The sequence below is a fragment of the Crassostrea angulata genome, chromosome 3 (assembly GCF_025612915.1).
Source record: "Crassostrea angulata isolate pt1a10 chromosome 3, ASM2561291v2, whole genome shotgun sequence".
NCBI lineage: Eukaryota > Metazoa > Mollusca > Bivalvia > Ostreida > Ostreidae > Magallana > Magallana angulata.
This window is the reverse complement of record NC_069113.1, coordinates 11264757-11282037: the sequence shown is the minus strand read 5'-3', so window position 1 is coordinate 11282037 and position 17281 is coordinate 11264757. Positions and strand designations below refer to the sequence as shown.

The 17281-nt window shown below is 35.0% G+C and overlaps 2 protein-coding genes across 4 annotated transcripts in view; both read right to left on the bottom strand.

The window, feature by feature from the left end:
• Positions 1 to 2861, bottom strand: part of LOC128177998 (hemicentin-2-like) — a 31701-nt gene extending 28840 nt beyond the window's left edge. The window contains exon 1 of the mRNA XM_052844948.1: positions 2644 to 2861. Coding sequence (XP_052700908.1) covers positions 2644 to 2701 — 58 coding nt within the window. The 5' untranslated portion in view covers positions 2702 to 2861. The remainder of the gene's footprint in view (positions 1 to 2643) is intronic.
• Positions 2862 to 4221: 1360 nt separating this feature from the next.
• LOC128179004 (long-chain fatty acid transport protein 6-like) lies at positions 4222 to 16226 on the bottom strand. Of its 3 annotated transcripts, none has more exons than XM_052846465.1 (11): positions 16079 to 16226; positions 11249 to 11615; positions 9412 to 9522; positions 9106 to 9321; positions 8718 to 8876; positions 8483 to 8607; positions 8072 to 8263; positions 7770 to 7881; positions 6110 to 6308; positions 5499 to 5596; positions 4222 to 4818 (listed from the first exon to the last, which is right to left on the bottom strand). In XM_052846465.1, exons 1-11 carry the CDS (start codon positions 16097 to 16099, stop codon positions 4505 to 4507), a joined length of 1914 nt encoding a protein of 637 aa, XP_052702425.1. In that variant the 5' UTR covers positions 16100 to 16226; the 3' UTR covers positions 4222 to 4504. The 3 variants fall into 3 exon arrangements, with proteins under 3 accessions (XP_052702425.1, XP_052702428.1, XP_052702427.1); XM_052846468.1 differs by lacking the exon at positions 16079 to 16226 and adding an exon at positions 12919 to 12939; XM_052846467.1 differs by lacking the exon at positions 16079 to 16226 and adding an exon at positions 12439 to 12574.
• Positions 16227 to 17281: the final 1055 nt, after the last annotated feature.

Sequence of the window (17281 nt, the reverse complement as noted above, 5' to 3'; positions counted from 1 at the left end):
TTTAAATATTATCCCCACAATGAGAACATGTATATGTATTATGAGCTAAGGGGCAAAAATGATTTTTATGAGAAAATTGTATGAGGTCAGGTGCCTGTCATGTGCATGTAGATTGTTTTCGATGTATGGAATTTCCAATTAAAGTGTTTTTACACGTATAGATTAGACATCGAACATTGTTAGCTAGATAAGATATGAAAGTTACAAAATAACATTCCGTGGTATAAAAGAACAAAGCTCTTCCTAATCTATTGGTTGTGTTTACAATGTACATGTAGGGGGTAAATTTTTAAAATGACCCAAATATCCCGAAATGTAAACTGAAACAGACACATGTCGCCTGATGGATCAACTCCAAGTACATTTAACGCTCAATCGTTGTACCAGCTTTCGCTAATTCATCAAAATTCTCCTGGTGATTTTTTGGTCGTCTGCGCGGATTAAGATTAGATCAAATAAGTAGATCGAGAACGAGGGAGTCAGCTTCGTCAAGAATCAGTCAATCTGTGACATGCACTTTACGACACTTATTGGCTCAGTCTCACATGTGAACGCTTAGTTTATGAGAATTTTGGGCAAGGTACAACGAACTTGCAACAATTCTTTTGAAAATGCACGTTAATACGTTAATGCATGCGCATCACAGATAAGATCAAATATACAAAAAATTGAAAAATAAGCTTGTTGACATTTCATAAGTATTGATAAAGCGTGTCAGAGAGGGATCATGTATGTATGTACATAAGGTCACTAAGGAATTATGTATATAAGTACGTACAATGTACATACATTTCTTTAAAAAAAAGTTGCGAAAAAGGTCTTTCCAGAAAACCAACCAGTGGAAATTAAATGCACCTTAAAGCGATGATGGATTTACTGATATCATTGATAATTAGTTGTTCATTCATGAGAAAAATATTCTTGGAGTATAGTAGCATTTCCCCTTTCACTGCATCTTAGCAAGGCATATAGGACCGTGATCCCTTTTTCTTCAATAAGACAAATTAGAGAGAGAAAACAGATTTCCCCTTGGTTTGCCTTATCACTGATGGTGTCCGTAGTACGTATGTCTTTGTATAGGTGCAAAAAAGGACTTGAAGAGCTTTTTAAAATCATTTTCAACCAAGAAGAAAGAAAAAGCAGTTCGGACATACTTTATATCTCTATATCCTGAGGAATTCAGAGGGTTAAATGGAATAAATGTCACGATTTTAGACATAATTATTAATTAACAAATTTTTCTGTATTCGGATGTACACATTTTTATAATTATAAAATCGGAATTTTTTATAATTGGTTTCCAGGAACGAGTACACATTTTCCAGTGCAAAATTATCAACTTATCAATTATCAATTCATAGTAATGAAGAAACTGAAAACAGGAACAATTAGTATAATTGAATCATTATGTATCTAAATAAGAACAGACTATTTCGACGTATTGTCTCTCATCTGTGAGATCAAAAGAAGAATATAAGAAACACTGTCGTCTGCTAGCGACAGAGGACATCCTGGTGATTATGGAACTCGTCACAAAATATCTCAGAAAAAAGCCCAGTCTTGCGTGGAAAACAGTTAACGATGACAAATAAAATCAAGTTGCTCGCAATTACTGTTGCAATAAAACCCGTATTTTTTCATTTAATTTTATCCCCAGCGCGATAAGGAAAATCTTTGGGGATCTCTGTGATCTGGCTATAGTTGGGAGGTACTAGTCCGCAATCAAGACTAGATTACCCATCATTAAAGTTATAATGAGTCAGACAAAATTAGCATGACGAATTCCATTAACAGTTGTAGCATCCTCCATATTTGGACATGGTCTTTGTAGAAAACGTTCGGTCCTTCAGTTTCATCGATTGTATTATTTACGGATATTATATTTACTAATTAATGAAGAATGCATTGGAAAAACACACAAACCCGTACATTGTATATTGTGACGGCATTTAACCACTTGAACATAACACGCGATTATAACTTCCTACACATTAATACGAGTCTTTTATAAATCGTATTAACCCTCACGCTAATTCTTTACCCCAAACGTGAGATTAACGCCCAGAAGTATTGACAGATTAAATACTTCAATAAAATCTCCACAAGATTCAATATCCATGTTTAAAATTACAACGGGGCTTGTTATATCGATAGTAAAATTTACACACAGATTACTTGCTTATCAAAATACATTTTTTTAGAACATGGGGTATTTTATGTCCTATTTTCACAACCAATATATATTATCGAACATATTTTTCTTGCTTTACCATGACCAAGTTTAAAGATATGCACGATGTTTGATCGTGAAATCGTCAGGATTCCTCCAAATAGTTCTAATTATGATAGGAAAGTGCAGCATGTAATGCAAATGATACAAAGTGCCATTATCTGATGCCGGGTCGTTAACTTCAAATAATCCTTGCTAGACAGTGTTGGAGCTTACTTATTAATCTTCCTGAGTCGCGTATTTCCTAATGAAGTTGCACCAAATGTACTTGTTCAAGTGTGGTAAAAATCTCCACTTACCCTTTCTGATCGATTTTGCTTTTAGTCTTGATTGACAAAATGTAAAAAAGAAGAAGATACGGATAAGTTCTTTCTCAAAACATAGCTCCTTTTACTTTTGTAAACTAAACTTACCTGAATTCGTTAACAATATAAGTGTGTTGATAATCCAAAGAGATTGCAAAAGAAGCATTTTCTTTCCTCGCCAAAGTTCACGGAATATTCAGCTGAATAATCTTTGAAATTCATTTCTCACTACACAAGTCATTATGAAGATTATCCACGAAAAAAAAGTTGAAATCATTTACACTTCACCTTCGCCTGTTCCACTGACCAAAATATTAATCCGAATTCAGAAGTAAGTGAGAGTTGCCGTTCTTGTCACCAAAAGCGCTGCGGTGTATTCTATGAGCTAGAGGACCATGCAATAATAGTTGAAAAAAAAACACCGAAAAAAACCAAACAAACGACACCCTAAAACCCTACTCAAAAGAGAAGACCATGTTGATCAGTTTAGGGAATATTCTGGTGCCGACCCTCAAAAAACTTGAAGTACATTACAGATTTGGATGCTGCTCTTTACACGGTATATTTTACCAGAGGGCTAGCTTTATTTACGATGCATATCAACGTGAATTTTCGTCATAATAGGCTAAATGGAGAAACATTATTGAATTCAGCGAAAACAGGAAATCAAAGTCCTGAGATCGCTGATAGATGGAAGCTTGCTTGAGAGAAATTTACTTTTGTGTGTACAACTTTACAAATATGGTAATATGTATTATTCAAAACAGGAGACCAATAGCTATTGACGGTCCCTTTAGTATTATTTTCTATTCTATACAATACTATAATTATTGTCCTCTGATGAGGTCAATAGACTGCTTTACTTTAGAGGGTTGAATGGTCGTGGCCATTTTTTTAGGCTATATTGATCTCCTTGAGGAGAGAACTCCGTATAAAAATACTAATCAAATTAAGCTAAAAGATTTTGGAATTTTCTTTCACTAAATAATAGTTAAAATACTAAAAATCAAAGGTAGATCTAATGGGTAAATTGTTGAATATATAACTTTGTTAAACAATGAAATATTTTCTTTAGCGTTTCATGCGGGGAGGAAGGTAGTGCACGTGCACGTCCTCAGGTAATGGAACACTGCCAAATGAAGTGTTTGTCAAGGCGGGTTTAAACATTGTAAGAAATACGGACATATTGATTTTAACTGGTTAGATCGTGATTGGGTTTGTCGGTAGACTGTTGCCATATGAACACGATCGGATACATATTTTAAAAATAATTAAGGATAGAAATACTCAATCCCTTCTCTGTTTAGTTTATATCTCCTTCACAGAAATAAACATGTATGATGATTCATTATAAGGATAATGTCGGGAGTTGAAAACTAGAATCACAGAGCACGCTTGATAAGTTTGCAAAGTCCAACCTCTTTGATTGTATAAAAAGCAATAAGACTCTTTTTATGGACACGTCCTTGTACATGTACCTCTCGGAAAAATATTTGTTATACTTTGATTCCCTATATCAACCTTAATTATCTGATTAAGTATGCTGCTTTTACCTGTAATCATTGTAAAGCATTAATGTTCAATTACTCACATAAGTTATAATTTCAACTGAAAATTTTAGGTACCGCATATTTCGCACCTGTAAGAACACTTTTCGTTTTTGTTACAAATACAACTAATTTCTAGATGCATTGTACATTTATTAACTGATATAAAATTCAAATAATACAGCAATTATACTTTCACAATCAAAATGACATGGAAAACAGAAAAGCCATGCACGCACCGGAAAAAATCAATATCACATTTACATATACATACATGAAAAATTATGCAATTTATCACTTTTTATTCATATTGCTTTATTTTGGCATACCGGTATCTGTTTTGTCTACAATAAGGATCAATTCAAATATCTACATACAAGTATCGAGCAGGCACGTAGCATCAAGGGGGGGGGGGCACTTTTTCATAATTTGGAGGAAAGAACACCCTCATAATTTGTCCTTGTCAACGGGGAATACATTTTATTTTTTGAGTCGTAAAAATAGATAGGGTCATCGACCTTCTGAAGGTCATATCCTTCCTCCACAAGTTCCACTTTCCGATTCTTCATGGTTTGCGTAATGATAAACTCTGACATGAATCGAATAAACAAGGGACGAGCGTAAACCGGAAGTTCCTTCTGACATACAGAGTAGATCGTACGTAGTTTGTCGTCCGTGATCTGATTATCTTCGTGTTTCAGCATAATGGCTGCCATTCCTGCACGTCCATCTTCGCCTTAAAATACACCGGAATGAACAAAATTATGTTTATTATGTTGAACAGCTCGAAACACAGACAATATCAAATATAGTAAATACATTTAAATTTACATACGAAGCGCTTTTATTTTGACAGTGAATAGGCCTAGTTACTATTTTGACATCGAAATACTATTACAACTATTGCAAATATATAAATTTACAACAAAAAAGAATAAGACTTGGAGACCATATGAATTTGCACGTCTCCAATTCCCATTTACTTTATTAATGCATCTGTCATCAACCAATTGAGCACTATCAAACTGTCATTGCTAGGCTATAGCTATATAGAAAAGAGAAATCAACAGAAATTTTCTTTATAAAAGTAAGAATAAACTTAAAATTTGCTTTATTTAAAAGTTTATTGTTTCACTATGAACTACTAGTGTGGCATCATTGCTTCTATCGCTATGTGCCTGCATTGAATATACAAGTAGAAGGGGGCAAACTCTTGAACAGCGCGGTGTAGATACCGGGTTACATTTCCATCTTTTTCGTGATATTGCAACTAAAAAACTTACGTAATCTTGATATTTATAGTCAATGCAAATCCATTTGTGTAGCAACGTCTAATTACTTTGAGTTTCAACAGAATTTAAGAATTATTTGAATTGGGTTCGTTGAATAATTTGTAATTTGTGTTTCAATACTCACCAGGGATAGTCACGCCATAAACGTTGACGTCACGTATGAAGGGAATCCGACTTATGACGTTGGCAACCTCTGACGTCGAGACGTTTTCACTCTTCCACCTGTAGAATCAAATAGTGTAGTCAGGCAAACATTAACGGGTACTCACTTACTAAAATAACTTAACTTTGCGGTAATTATATAAGCGCGTTTCATGCATCATATCCACTATTTCAAGTTCTTTCTAATATTTTCTGTACATTGATAAGGCCAGTTTGTGATTAAGTTGATAATTTAAAAAGAGATTAATATTGTGCTGAATTTTGTGAGCGCTTATATTTGTATATCAATTACAGTGAATGCTGCTGCTAATAAAGCAAAATTACAAGCAAATTAATGATAATTTTCATTAATAATGATTTTATTAATTTTTTTGTGTAGCACATTGAATATAAAAAAAAATTAACGCTATTTACATGTAACTGTAAACACTTAAATTTTTGTAATGACACAGTCCAAAATAGTGATTTCTGAAAAACTACATATCTGGGAAAAAAACCCCACACACTTGGTACTATCCTCCGAATAAGGATAATAACTACTTGAAAATTTATAACATTCATCTTTTCACCAACCTAAACGTATCTCCAGTCCTGTCTCTGAAGTATATGTTGTAGTCTTTGTCCAGGTATACCAGGTCTCCAAAGGAAAAGAATCGGTCCCCCTTTTTAAACACGTCCCTAACGAACTTCTTTTCGTTCATCTCTTTAGGGCCCTTGTAAAACCCGGTGTACAGCTGTTCGTTAACTGAGGATATTACAAGGCCAACCTCCCCTGAAACAGATGTATCCATAGTTACTTGTACTGATACTATTTAAATTTGCTTTGATACAAATATCACACCCCTAGGGTTTATATCACACGGGTAGGCGAATTTTAAGTTCATATTCCACAGGGCGGAAAAGGGTAACTACATTTTCTTAAGTATACGATATGCAGATAAAAGCAAGGCATGAGGAAGGTTTCGTCGTGCTATATATTTTTGAATACCAGTTCATTTTTTTTCAAAATAAATTCAAACAAAATATTTAATGTTTCCCATTTTACAGTATGCTTCTAAAAAAATCTGTTGATAACGTTTATGTTGCGCCGAAACACCTGTCAAAAATAACGCAAAATGACGTCTTTTTTTTTGATATTACGCTTTTTCAATTTGTATTATTGTCAAATTTTTATTTACAATTTACAAATTAATTTGAATTCAAAATTCATAATATTACATTACAACTCCTTTTGTAAAAGTATCATTACACATGTTTAACATATACTGTGGTTTCATCAATATTCGCTGAATACTAATTTTCGTTGATTTCGTTGTTAAGTTGATCCATGAAATTAAATGTTCATTGAAGTGCAATTTCTATTAACATTTTATATTGTTAGGGTCATTGGCCACGAATTTACGTATCCTTGAAACTGTGACTTTCACTTTATCAACGAAAGTTGATACCCTTGAATATTAATGAATCCACAGTATTATCACATGCTTACGTTTAGAAATGAAGTCATTACGATTTTTGCAACTTTTGTCGCGTTATTCTATCCTTTGAAAAGGCAGTACCTGACAATTAGCAGCTTTATATACAGTCTTTTTGGAAGTCTTTGTTTTTCTAACTAATAGTGTTTCTCCGACAGATGTTTGACCTACCCTAGCCGCTTTCCCGTACCTACATCTTATTTAGACCCATTTGGTTTGGATAATCAAACGGACTTTTGGAAAGGCGTTGGAACATCTTTTTACGTGTTCAAGGCTTTTTGAAATAAAATGTGCTGAGAAGCCTACTTTTAGGTAACAATATATAAATAGTGCCTGTTTGGGAGGGTAACAGTTGAAATTGACACCCCGAGAAAACCATTGTCAACCGACGCGAAGCGAAGGTTGACAATGGTTTTCGAGGGGTGTCAATTTCAACTGTTATCCTCCCAAACAGGCACTATTTATTTTGTTATACTGAATGTCTTAATTTTTAAGAAAATTTTACTGCTTTTATATAGGAATAACGTGAATTCTACAGCGATCCGTACGCGCATAATTTTCGCGCATGTAACATTTTTTAATGTTACCCGTTGCTAAGTGCGTTACTAACGCTGAGGGTAATAGAAAATATTATTAACTGCGTCTTAACCAATCAGAATTCAGTATTTAACATGAAAGTATAACAACACATTTTATATCATTTTAGTAGCATAAACGATAGTATTTTTATACTCTCATAGCTTACAACACCAACAAACCTGGTTTAATGGGGATGCATAGTCCATTTTTGTCCCGAACTGGTTTCTCAGTACTATTGTCAAATTTAAGAAAATGGATTTGAAAATTAACATCTCGGTATATAGTTGCCCTCTGCAATAAAAAAAAAACCCAGAAGGTACATAAACAAATTCATAATGGAGAACGTTCACTATTATATGCACCAGAATATCAATATTAATGACACAGATATTGAAATTTGTGTTAAACCATTTATTGAGCATATTCATAACTCTAAAAGTTGAGGAACTGATACCATTTTTTCGTTCATGTATTGCCTTACCATTAAAGGCGACATCCGGCCGATTGCACCAACGGTATTTGTAACATTGGTGAAAACACCCGTGCCCTCTGTCGCACCAAAAAATTCCACAATGTGGGGAATTTTAAACCTATTTTTGAATTCTTCCCAAATATCTACCCTCAGTCCGTTTCCAAATGCAACGCGCACATTATGGACACCGTCTAGGTCGCTCTGTTTAATGGAAAGAGTGAACATTAACCTTACCCACTTCTTTGCTTATTTTTCTGTGCAATTCAAGAACTGTCATGTTGTACATTTGAAATTCTTTGATAATTGCAGGTACGTAGCATCGTTTTTGATGCAGCCCCCCCCCCCCCCCCCCCCCCCCGATGCTACGTGCCTGTATTGTCACCCGGTAAAATCAAAATTTTAGACACGACAGAACCAAACCTTGGGAACACGTAGCAAATAACGACACAGCTCCCCAATATACTGAATGACAGTCACTTTATGTTTCCGTACATCTTCCCAGTAATGGCGTGCGGAGAACTTCCGCCGTAAAACTACTGTGGCTCCTGATCACATATAAGAATTCAAACAAATGTTGTACACTGAACACGTCGTGTGTCTATTGCCAGGATTGAATTTGACGATAATTAACATATTTCATCAACGAAAAACATACCTTGATCTAAGGTGTTGTACACACACATTAAGAAACTGGCACTGTGGTAAAGAGGGGTTACAGCATATGCTATGTCGTTCTCATTAAAATCAAAGATGTGCCAGAATGCGGATGCAGCTATTGCTTTTGCCTGATTGATAACAGCGGGTTTGGGTAGTCCTAGAACAGGAAAAGGAATGATTATGTTTCAGTCAGTTTTTTTTAATTGTGTTGTTTGAGAACTCAACTAGCCTGTTTCCCTGACCAATGTTGCTTCGTGAATGAGTTACAGGGCATTATGGGTATACCTGAACACAATCGCAACATCTCGGGCCTTTCCGTTAGATTTCGGAAAAACGAGCGCTGTCGGAAGGGCCCGAGAAGTTGCGATTTTCTTAAACCAACCCACCTGTTGTACCAGACGTGTATATATAACACACAGGAGCAAGCAGACTTTGCTCCCCCCGACAAGCTGGAGACAGTGGCACAGGTAGAGTGCGGAGGAGGACTTCATCCATTGCGATAAATTCTGGGGGGAGATCGGCCTGTTGACTCCCAATAGCATACTTCTTCATGTCCGGCAATTCGCCCATTATCTCTTGGAGGGATTGTAAATGTTCATCACCTGTTATTGCAAGAAAGATAACTCTAAAGAGTTCGAATATGTATAAATAACAAAATTCTAGAATGCATGTAAAAGGAAAAAAAATCTCACCTTGACCAATAATGAGTACCGGTGCCTCGCTGACTTTTAAGGAATGAACAAGAGGATTCCCTTTCAGATGGAAATTGATGAATACTGCCGACAGTCCGGCCTTTCGTAATCCTGAAATTACGTGTAACAGTAGCACAAATTAAATCAAACAGGAAAACGATTAAGGAGGCTGGGGGGTCAAAATATAATATAATATAAAACCATCAGATTTATTTGAAAAATTTAATATGCCATTTCTGAAGCTATCAACTACTATTTGATAAAGAAAAATTTCATATATTTTAATATAAAATTTTAACTTTTCCATTATCTTTATATGGAGCTCTGCTTTTAAGAGAGATTAATATTGTCTAAAATGGCAGCCACCCCCAGCCCCCTTAATTTCAAGCAGAGCTCTGAATTTCAAGCATGTGTTTTAAACATCAAAGAGCACAGCTTGAATAAAAACAATTTACTGGTATATATATGTACATGTGTAATAACTACTGTAATTTTACACAAGTGCTTGAGGACAGGACCCCCAACCCTAATTTTAGAGCACCGGTTATTATTATCGATTATTTTCTGTTAATTTTCAGATAATGGGAAAGGAACAGGTTGTTTACATGATACATGTATTAAAGTAATTTCTATCAAAAGGAGAGTTAACAACCCCGGTTTTCTTAATCGGGGTGGGGGGGGGGGGGAGGGGGTAAGGGGCCTGTCCTCAAGCACCTGTGTGGTTTTATTAAAATTCATGGACATTAATTTTCGTGGATTTGGTGAAAATCAAAGCTTCAAGGATACGTAAATTCGTGGGCAATTATCCATCGTTACAATGTGTAATTTATTGATGAGTTAAGGTCAGACAACACGTTCCTCAATTTTATATAACATTTTCCAGGAATTTGTAAATGGTTTACTACTACTCTGACAAGCTTTCTTGCAAAAAATTAGGGTACCTTACCAGGCATTTCTGCAAAATACTAGAGAATGCAATTTCCTATATAATCTTCTTGAAAATACACTTGAATTGCTGATATAAAAATAAATAAATAATACAGCACAGCGAAATTCACTATATTGGGCCGGGCTTTGAACTCACAAAGTCTAGAACCTACTTTCCTGGCAGAGAGCGGCCACGGCTCTAACCACTCGGCCATCTAGGCATATATCCATTTACAAGTAAATTTCAATCATTTTAAAAATCATTATAAAAATAACAAGGAAATACACGAAAATTGGTTTTCAACGAGTGTTGATAAAACCACACGATTTAATATAAAACATAAACATATTTAGTTGAGTGAGTTTTGCTTCATCGAAGCTACTGATCAATGTTCCAATTTGTCAGAGGAAAAATTAACTTTGGAGTCTTATTCTGACTGAATTTCAGAAGTGTAGTCATTTCTATTATTATACCTTCATGTTAAATACTGAAATCTGATTGGTTTAGACGCAATTGATAATCCTTTCTATTACCCTCAGCGTTAGCAACACACTTGGCAACAGGTGACACAACGAATTGTTACATGCGCGTAAATTATGCGCGTACGGTTCGCCGTAGAATTCACGTCATTTCTATACAAAAGCAGTAAAAAAAATTTCAACTGTTACCCTCCCAAACAGGCACTATTTATATAATGGTACATGCAACCACCCAGCGCAAATAAATTAGGGTAATGAAATTACATGTAACTCTTTTAGTTTTACAAAATATCGAAACAATCCATCACATCGGGAATAGCATTAAACTGTTGATTTCCTGGGGTTAAGACTGAATCGCACTATAAAAAAAAGTCCTTTAAAGAATTTACAAGACGTCAGCAAATACTTCATTGCTGGATGAAAATCTCACCAAAAAACGTCCATATGAAGGCTGGTTCGTTTTCTATCATCATGGCCACGGGTGTGTGAAGAGGGAGGCCCCACGTCATGGCTAGATTGGCGACCCTGTTGGCCATGGCATCCACGTACTCATAGGAAAAGTGGCGATCCTCAAAGATAATGTATGTCTTTTTGGGAAATCGGGCTACATTTTCCTCCAACATCTTCAAAGCTGACCGCCCTTCCATGATATTTTTTTTACTCATTTTGAGAGCCTTTGATAGCGCTCGAATCGTTTTGATGTCATCACCGATCCAAGGAAAGAAGGCTTTCCAGGCCACCAAGCTCGCCCCGGCCATACCAGTGGCAGCGAGAGCCACTTTTTGCTTCTTTGACATCTACAAAAAAAAATTATAGTTAATTATAGCATATTCTTTTTCATTCAAATCGACAATTCGTGTTGAATACACGTGCAGGACCAGTGCTTTTAACTTCGTGCATATAGAACCATTTTAACATAAGCTTGGACTTTCAGTAGGGCGTAGCTATCTATTTCTTGCGTAAAAAAAAGGTTAAAAGGGCGCAGTTTTAAGCGAAATATGCACCGAATGCGTAGTCTCAGCTCAAAAGCCAGACAAATCTTGTTCATTTCAAAGAGCCATGGCTGAGTGGCCAGCAATGAAATTGACATGCCTACGTCACGTTGCTGTTTTACACAACTACCCAAAGTCCAAGCTCTTGTTAAAATGGTTCTAAGTCTGAATATACTTCAAGGACGACTAATGCAGTGTGACTTTGTAAACAATGTGTGTTTTATACTGGCATCACGTAAGATGTTCTAATTCATACCTGTAACTATGTGAGTTTTTAAATAATGACTGTATGGATATCTTTTATAGATTATTAGTGGGATACATTGTTGGGTTGGCTTTTTTCTCGTTTTTTTTTAATTTAATGAGCACAACAAACATTCACGATCAGATGCTAATCATTTATCAATCACATGCACATGAAGAATATAAAATTTCTGAATTATTTTTTTTTAGCTTTCTCTCAATTCATGACAGCCTTATCTATTTCTTCGTTCAGCGGTATATTGTAAACGATGAAAGTCCAAGTAACTCTAAATAGGTCACTCACGTAAAATGTACACCAGCTTTTGTATTTCTTTTCATGTAAAGCAAGAAATACATGTACCTAGGAAATAGAGGACAATCTTACCTGTCTGTCTGTCCGGGCGCCCTGTGACTAGCTAGGGTAGAGGATCACAAGGGTCCACAGACTACAGGGTAGACGGAACGAGGGGAACTATCAGGAAGGGGGTATAAACTAGGTCAGGTCGCCGTAAGTAAGCGACACTGTTATCTTTGAAATGCGCAAATTAAACATGCAGCTCGGCTAGCGTTCTATCTTGTCCACGTAATTTACATAACGACGATTTGCATGTATTATTTTATTGTTTTATAGTTGATATATATACCGGTATGTACTTGTATCATACTTTGAAGAAAAAAACCTTATCCTTTATACACATTGACAAATTTTTGTTTTGGAGAAAAATTCTAATTTTAATTGCAGAAATATTTTTGTTTTCATTTTTGACAGAAAAGAATAAAATGGCTTTGTAGATAATAGTAGGATTACAGAAAAAATTAAAGTGCTAACACGTGCAAGAAAAACGTGTTTAAAATTTTTTCTTACCTTGTTTTTAGAAAGATAGCGAAGGAGTAAAGGCAATACTTGTACAAAGTTGAATCATGGGTTTTTCTACATACAACTTTAAATTAAAAAAATTCTGTTTTTGAGGTTATGTAAAGATGCATTTTTTTAAGCACCCTGTCGAATTTTGCATCGAGATTAATAGAATCATTCATTATTACGAGTGTGGGAGAGTGAAATTCCACCGAGGGGGAAAGATTCACGGTCTAGGACGAAGCTTTGCCGAGTCCTAGACCGTTAATCTTGGCCCCAAGGTGGAAATTCACTATCCATCACGAGTATATGATGAATGATTATTTATCTCGCATTATATTACCTTAAAAAAATGAAGTTTGACAACTTTCTGTTATGAGTTCAAAAGATTACTTTCAGTTTATCCCTCCGCGTACTTCAAATAGTGCAAGTCAAAATGAAAAATACGATAGTTTTTTAAATTAAAAATATGATAAATTGTAATTAATTAAGCAAACAATTACTTAATTGATAATCTCAATCCACCATTTTGCCATTCCCTACAGCAGAAAACGTTTGTATACGTTTTAAAACGGCGTAGTAATACACAGTGTAAGACAGAAAAATCTCACACTGCTGTCTCACACCGGACAAATCGATCTCACACCGGTGATAATGCGAGAATTACTTCTCTTGTGCCATGGACAACACTATAAATAGAACATATGAAATAATCGGGCTTCATGGCTTGTAATTAAATTTTCTTTTACGTTTTATAGATCAAGAATGAACATCATTTTTTTTTATTGGTCATCTCACCTAACACTCTAATTGTACATTTTTAAGCTAGTAAGACTTAAAAATAAATTCCTATAGGCCAAAATCAAACTGGATTTATATATATATATATATATATATATATATATATATATATATATATATATATATATATATATATATATATATATATATATATATATATATATCAAATTATGTCCCATGGTTTACTTGACGTTTTTTTCGTTTTGCAGGTACAAAAATACAGTTTTTATGACTCTCTCCACATATTTTTCTTTCATTTAGTAGCTCTAAAATTTTAGATTTTGAGGTTTTATTTAAAAAGTTAATCATTTATAATAGCATCAAATGTAAGATCCCCACCCAAGGTTTACGCCAGGGTTTTGAGTAACGCAGCAGTAAGTCACCATCTGGGTGTCCTAAAGGGAATGAAAATTTCTTCAATTTTGTTTCAAACCACACAGCCATTCTTGATGTGTTTAGGGTACATTTTTTTATGCTTTGATCTACTATTATTCACGATTGTTATTTTGGATATTATTGAATACACTTCTTGCTAACATATTCCGCTTTTTCCGATGGTCAGTCAGAGACCCTGGACAAAACAGAAATCTTGAAATTCCTTGTTGTCCATCGTTGTACTTAGTTCTTCTTTCACTCTATAAACCTGTATGGTGGACTTTATTTGTCTTCAATCTTTAATTCTTTACTACCCTTCTACTTTCAAACGTTTTTATATGTGTGCAAAAACCAGTTCATCACAGAACGGATTATAGTTTGAGGTGAAGGAGTCTCAAAGTACAGTAGCTCGAATTGGTAGCCGTTTGGTAAATATGGGGCACTATGAAAAACCAACACCAATTATATGACGTTTATGCTTCTTTTCCATATAGATTCTTTTCGTAATTTACTATTGATAAAAAAAAATCGCCCCTGGAGATTATAATGATACCCATTTAACTGTTTATCCCATCGGGTAAGAATTTTACAAGTTGCTGTCCCTTAAAAAAGGACTACAATACGTGGACCCTTTGCAAGTGTTTCCAACGAAAACGTGAAAGCCTTAAGATTATCAGAGATTCCACCGACTCTAGCCCTCTGCTTTTAACCACTACATTTGTACGCTGCATTACGTATACATGTATGACTTTTTATCTCAGAATTTAAAGGGTTCATGCCTCTAAAATAATTATGATCTATCTATATGAATGAAGTTTGCATGTATAGTATCAGGCATTCGGTGAATTCTACTATTTGCGCACACATTACAATTTGCACTACTTTGTTAACTATGCAGTGACAGCTTTGTGTAAATTAAAAATTTCATATTTTGATGCATTTTTCTTGAGATTTAAACTTTTATACAGTGACATAATCATTCAATCATACTGAAATGCTTAAAAAAAATTAATCGGGAAGTTCTCTAGCCTCGCCTACTATAAAAGTAAAGTTACGTTACATGTGTATTCGGAAAACAACAAAACATTGCAAATTATGCTATTTGATGCATGTTGTAGTTTCGGCATAACATTAACTTATTTCATAATACTGAAAGTTCATATCACATTCCAATCATTTCTTTAAAAGGAATACTTTGTTTCTGTACTGTTTACTGACAACTTTACAATTACAGCGCCTTCGAACTTACAGTATGTGTGCATATGGCACGGAATCCCGATCCCGATTCAGATAAACGTGTGCTAGCCTGGTTCCCTGAGCTACCCATTACGCACAGGAACCAGGCTAGCTCATGCGCAGGCTAAATTTCACCCATAGCATCCGATTTAACCTCGCTTATATATTTTCTGCGTGGACCTCAAGGTCCACGCAATGAGGTTTTAAAATAGTATCAGAATTTATGGATCACCCTGTATATATATTTGATTTTGCACAATCAAAGCAAAGCACGGATTATAATTTGGCAAACTGTGGATCTAAAGATGGTGAAGGAATCTTTGAAAGGAGTGTGTGTGTGGGGGGGGGGGAGGGGGGGGGGTCCGGACTCCACTGGCAAATTTTCACTATTTACAGTAAAATTGCCGAAAATAGGCCAGGGAACCCTCCCCTTTCAAGTAAAAAAAAATCCCCTTCAATAATATCGAAAACTGTTCAAGATTGTTAGAGGTATCTCACCAAATGGGGGGGGGGGGGGGGGGGGGGGCTGTTAAATCGTCTTCCCTGATCATTGGTTAGAATTTTAAACTTCCTGAATAATTTATTCAATTTTATGAATTATTGAAGCAACGTGATCAAAATTAAATGCATGCATGAATTTTCAAAATCTTAGCTGAATTCGCCCAGTTTTTCCATCTCTTCGTGGTTTTTTTGTGGTGTTATTTTAAGTTCAAAACAAGTTAACAATGACGCTTTTGGATAGATTGCGTAGACTTACTTCAAAAGCCAGACAAATCATGTTGATTCAGAGAGCCATAGCTGAGTGGTCAACAATGAAATAGACAGGCCTGTGTCATACTGCTGTTTGACAACCACCCAAAGTCCAAGTTCCTGTTAAAATAGTTCTATTTTTTCGCCAGTTTTCATCCGTTTTTTATAAAATAGTTGACAGAATAACAACAACAAGGATGGGCAACGTCGTCTATTTCTGCCGCCTGCACTCTGCAGTCTTCGGCGTCGCGACATCCCGGTATCTCGGTCCTGCTCGTAGGCGTTCAATGGCCTTGACCTTTAGATGCAGCTGGATCTGGAAGAAATTTTTTCTACCACAAAACTGAAAATAGATAAATTCACGCTTCTAAATATATATGAGTATTATATCATGCTACTATAGAATTTCATTCAAAGAAACGCATGTCTTCAAGGACAAATTCAATGAGAAACTTGGTCAGATGTCTGGTATGCAATTTTAAAAAAAAAGTGGGTAATGAAGATTTAACGTTTTAGTAAGCTTACGCAAAAAGTATTACATTATTTTATATACTGTATTGCATCATTAGCAATTAATAATACATCATATTTACATTATACTGTGTTTTCCATTATAGTTCGTGATCTTTAAATGCCTCTAAATGCAAGAACTTAAATACTGCGTATGAATTTACATATAATTTACATAAGTAGTCCCCAAACATTGATTTCTATGTTACTGATTTAAAAATATATTGTATACACGTTGTTAAAACACCATGTTTTACAATTATTAAACAATGAAAATTATTTTATTGTTAAAAAGCACAATTTCAACAATTAGTTTTCATGGACTATATTTTATGCTCATCTCAACATGCTCTGTGATTATCAGTTAAATCGTGTTTTAATAGAAAGCAGTGTTCTTGCTGTAACTATTTTGCTCCCTCCATGATCTGCAATTTATACCTTGCTGTAACTATTTGACTCCCTTCATGATCTGCAATTCATACCTTGCTGTAGATATTTGACTCCCTCCATGATCTGCAATTTATACCTTGCTGTAACTATTTTGCTCCCTCCATGATCTGCAGTTTATACCGATTTATTACGATTTGATCAATAAAGGAAAGTAAATATAAGCATTATTCAATTTGTCTGCTCACCTGACAGCAGTTATTGACACGACGACGTCAAAAATGAATTATTTAATTAATGCTATAGAAAGCTT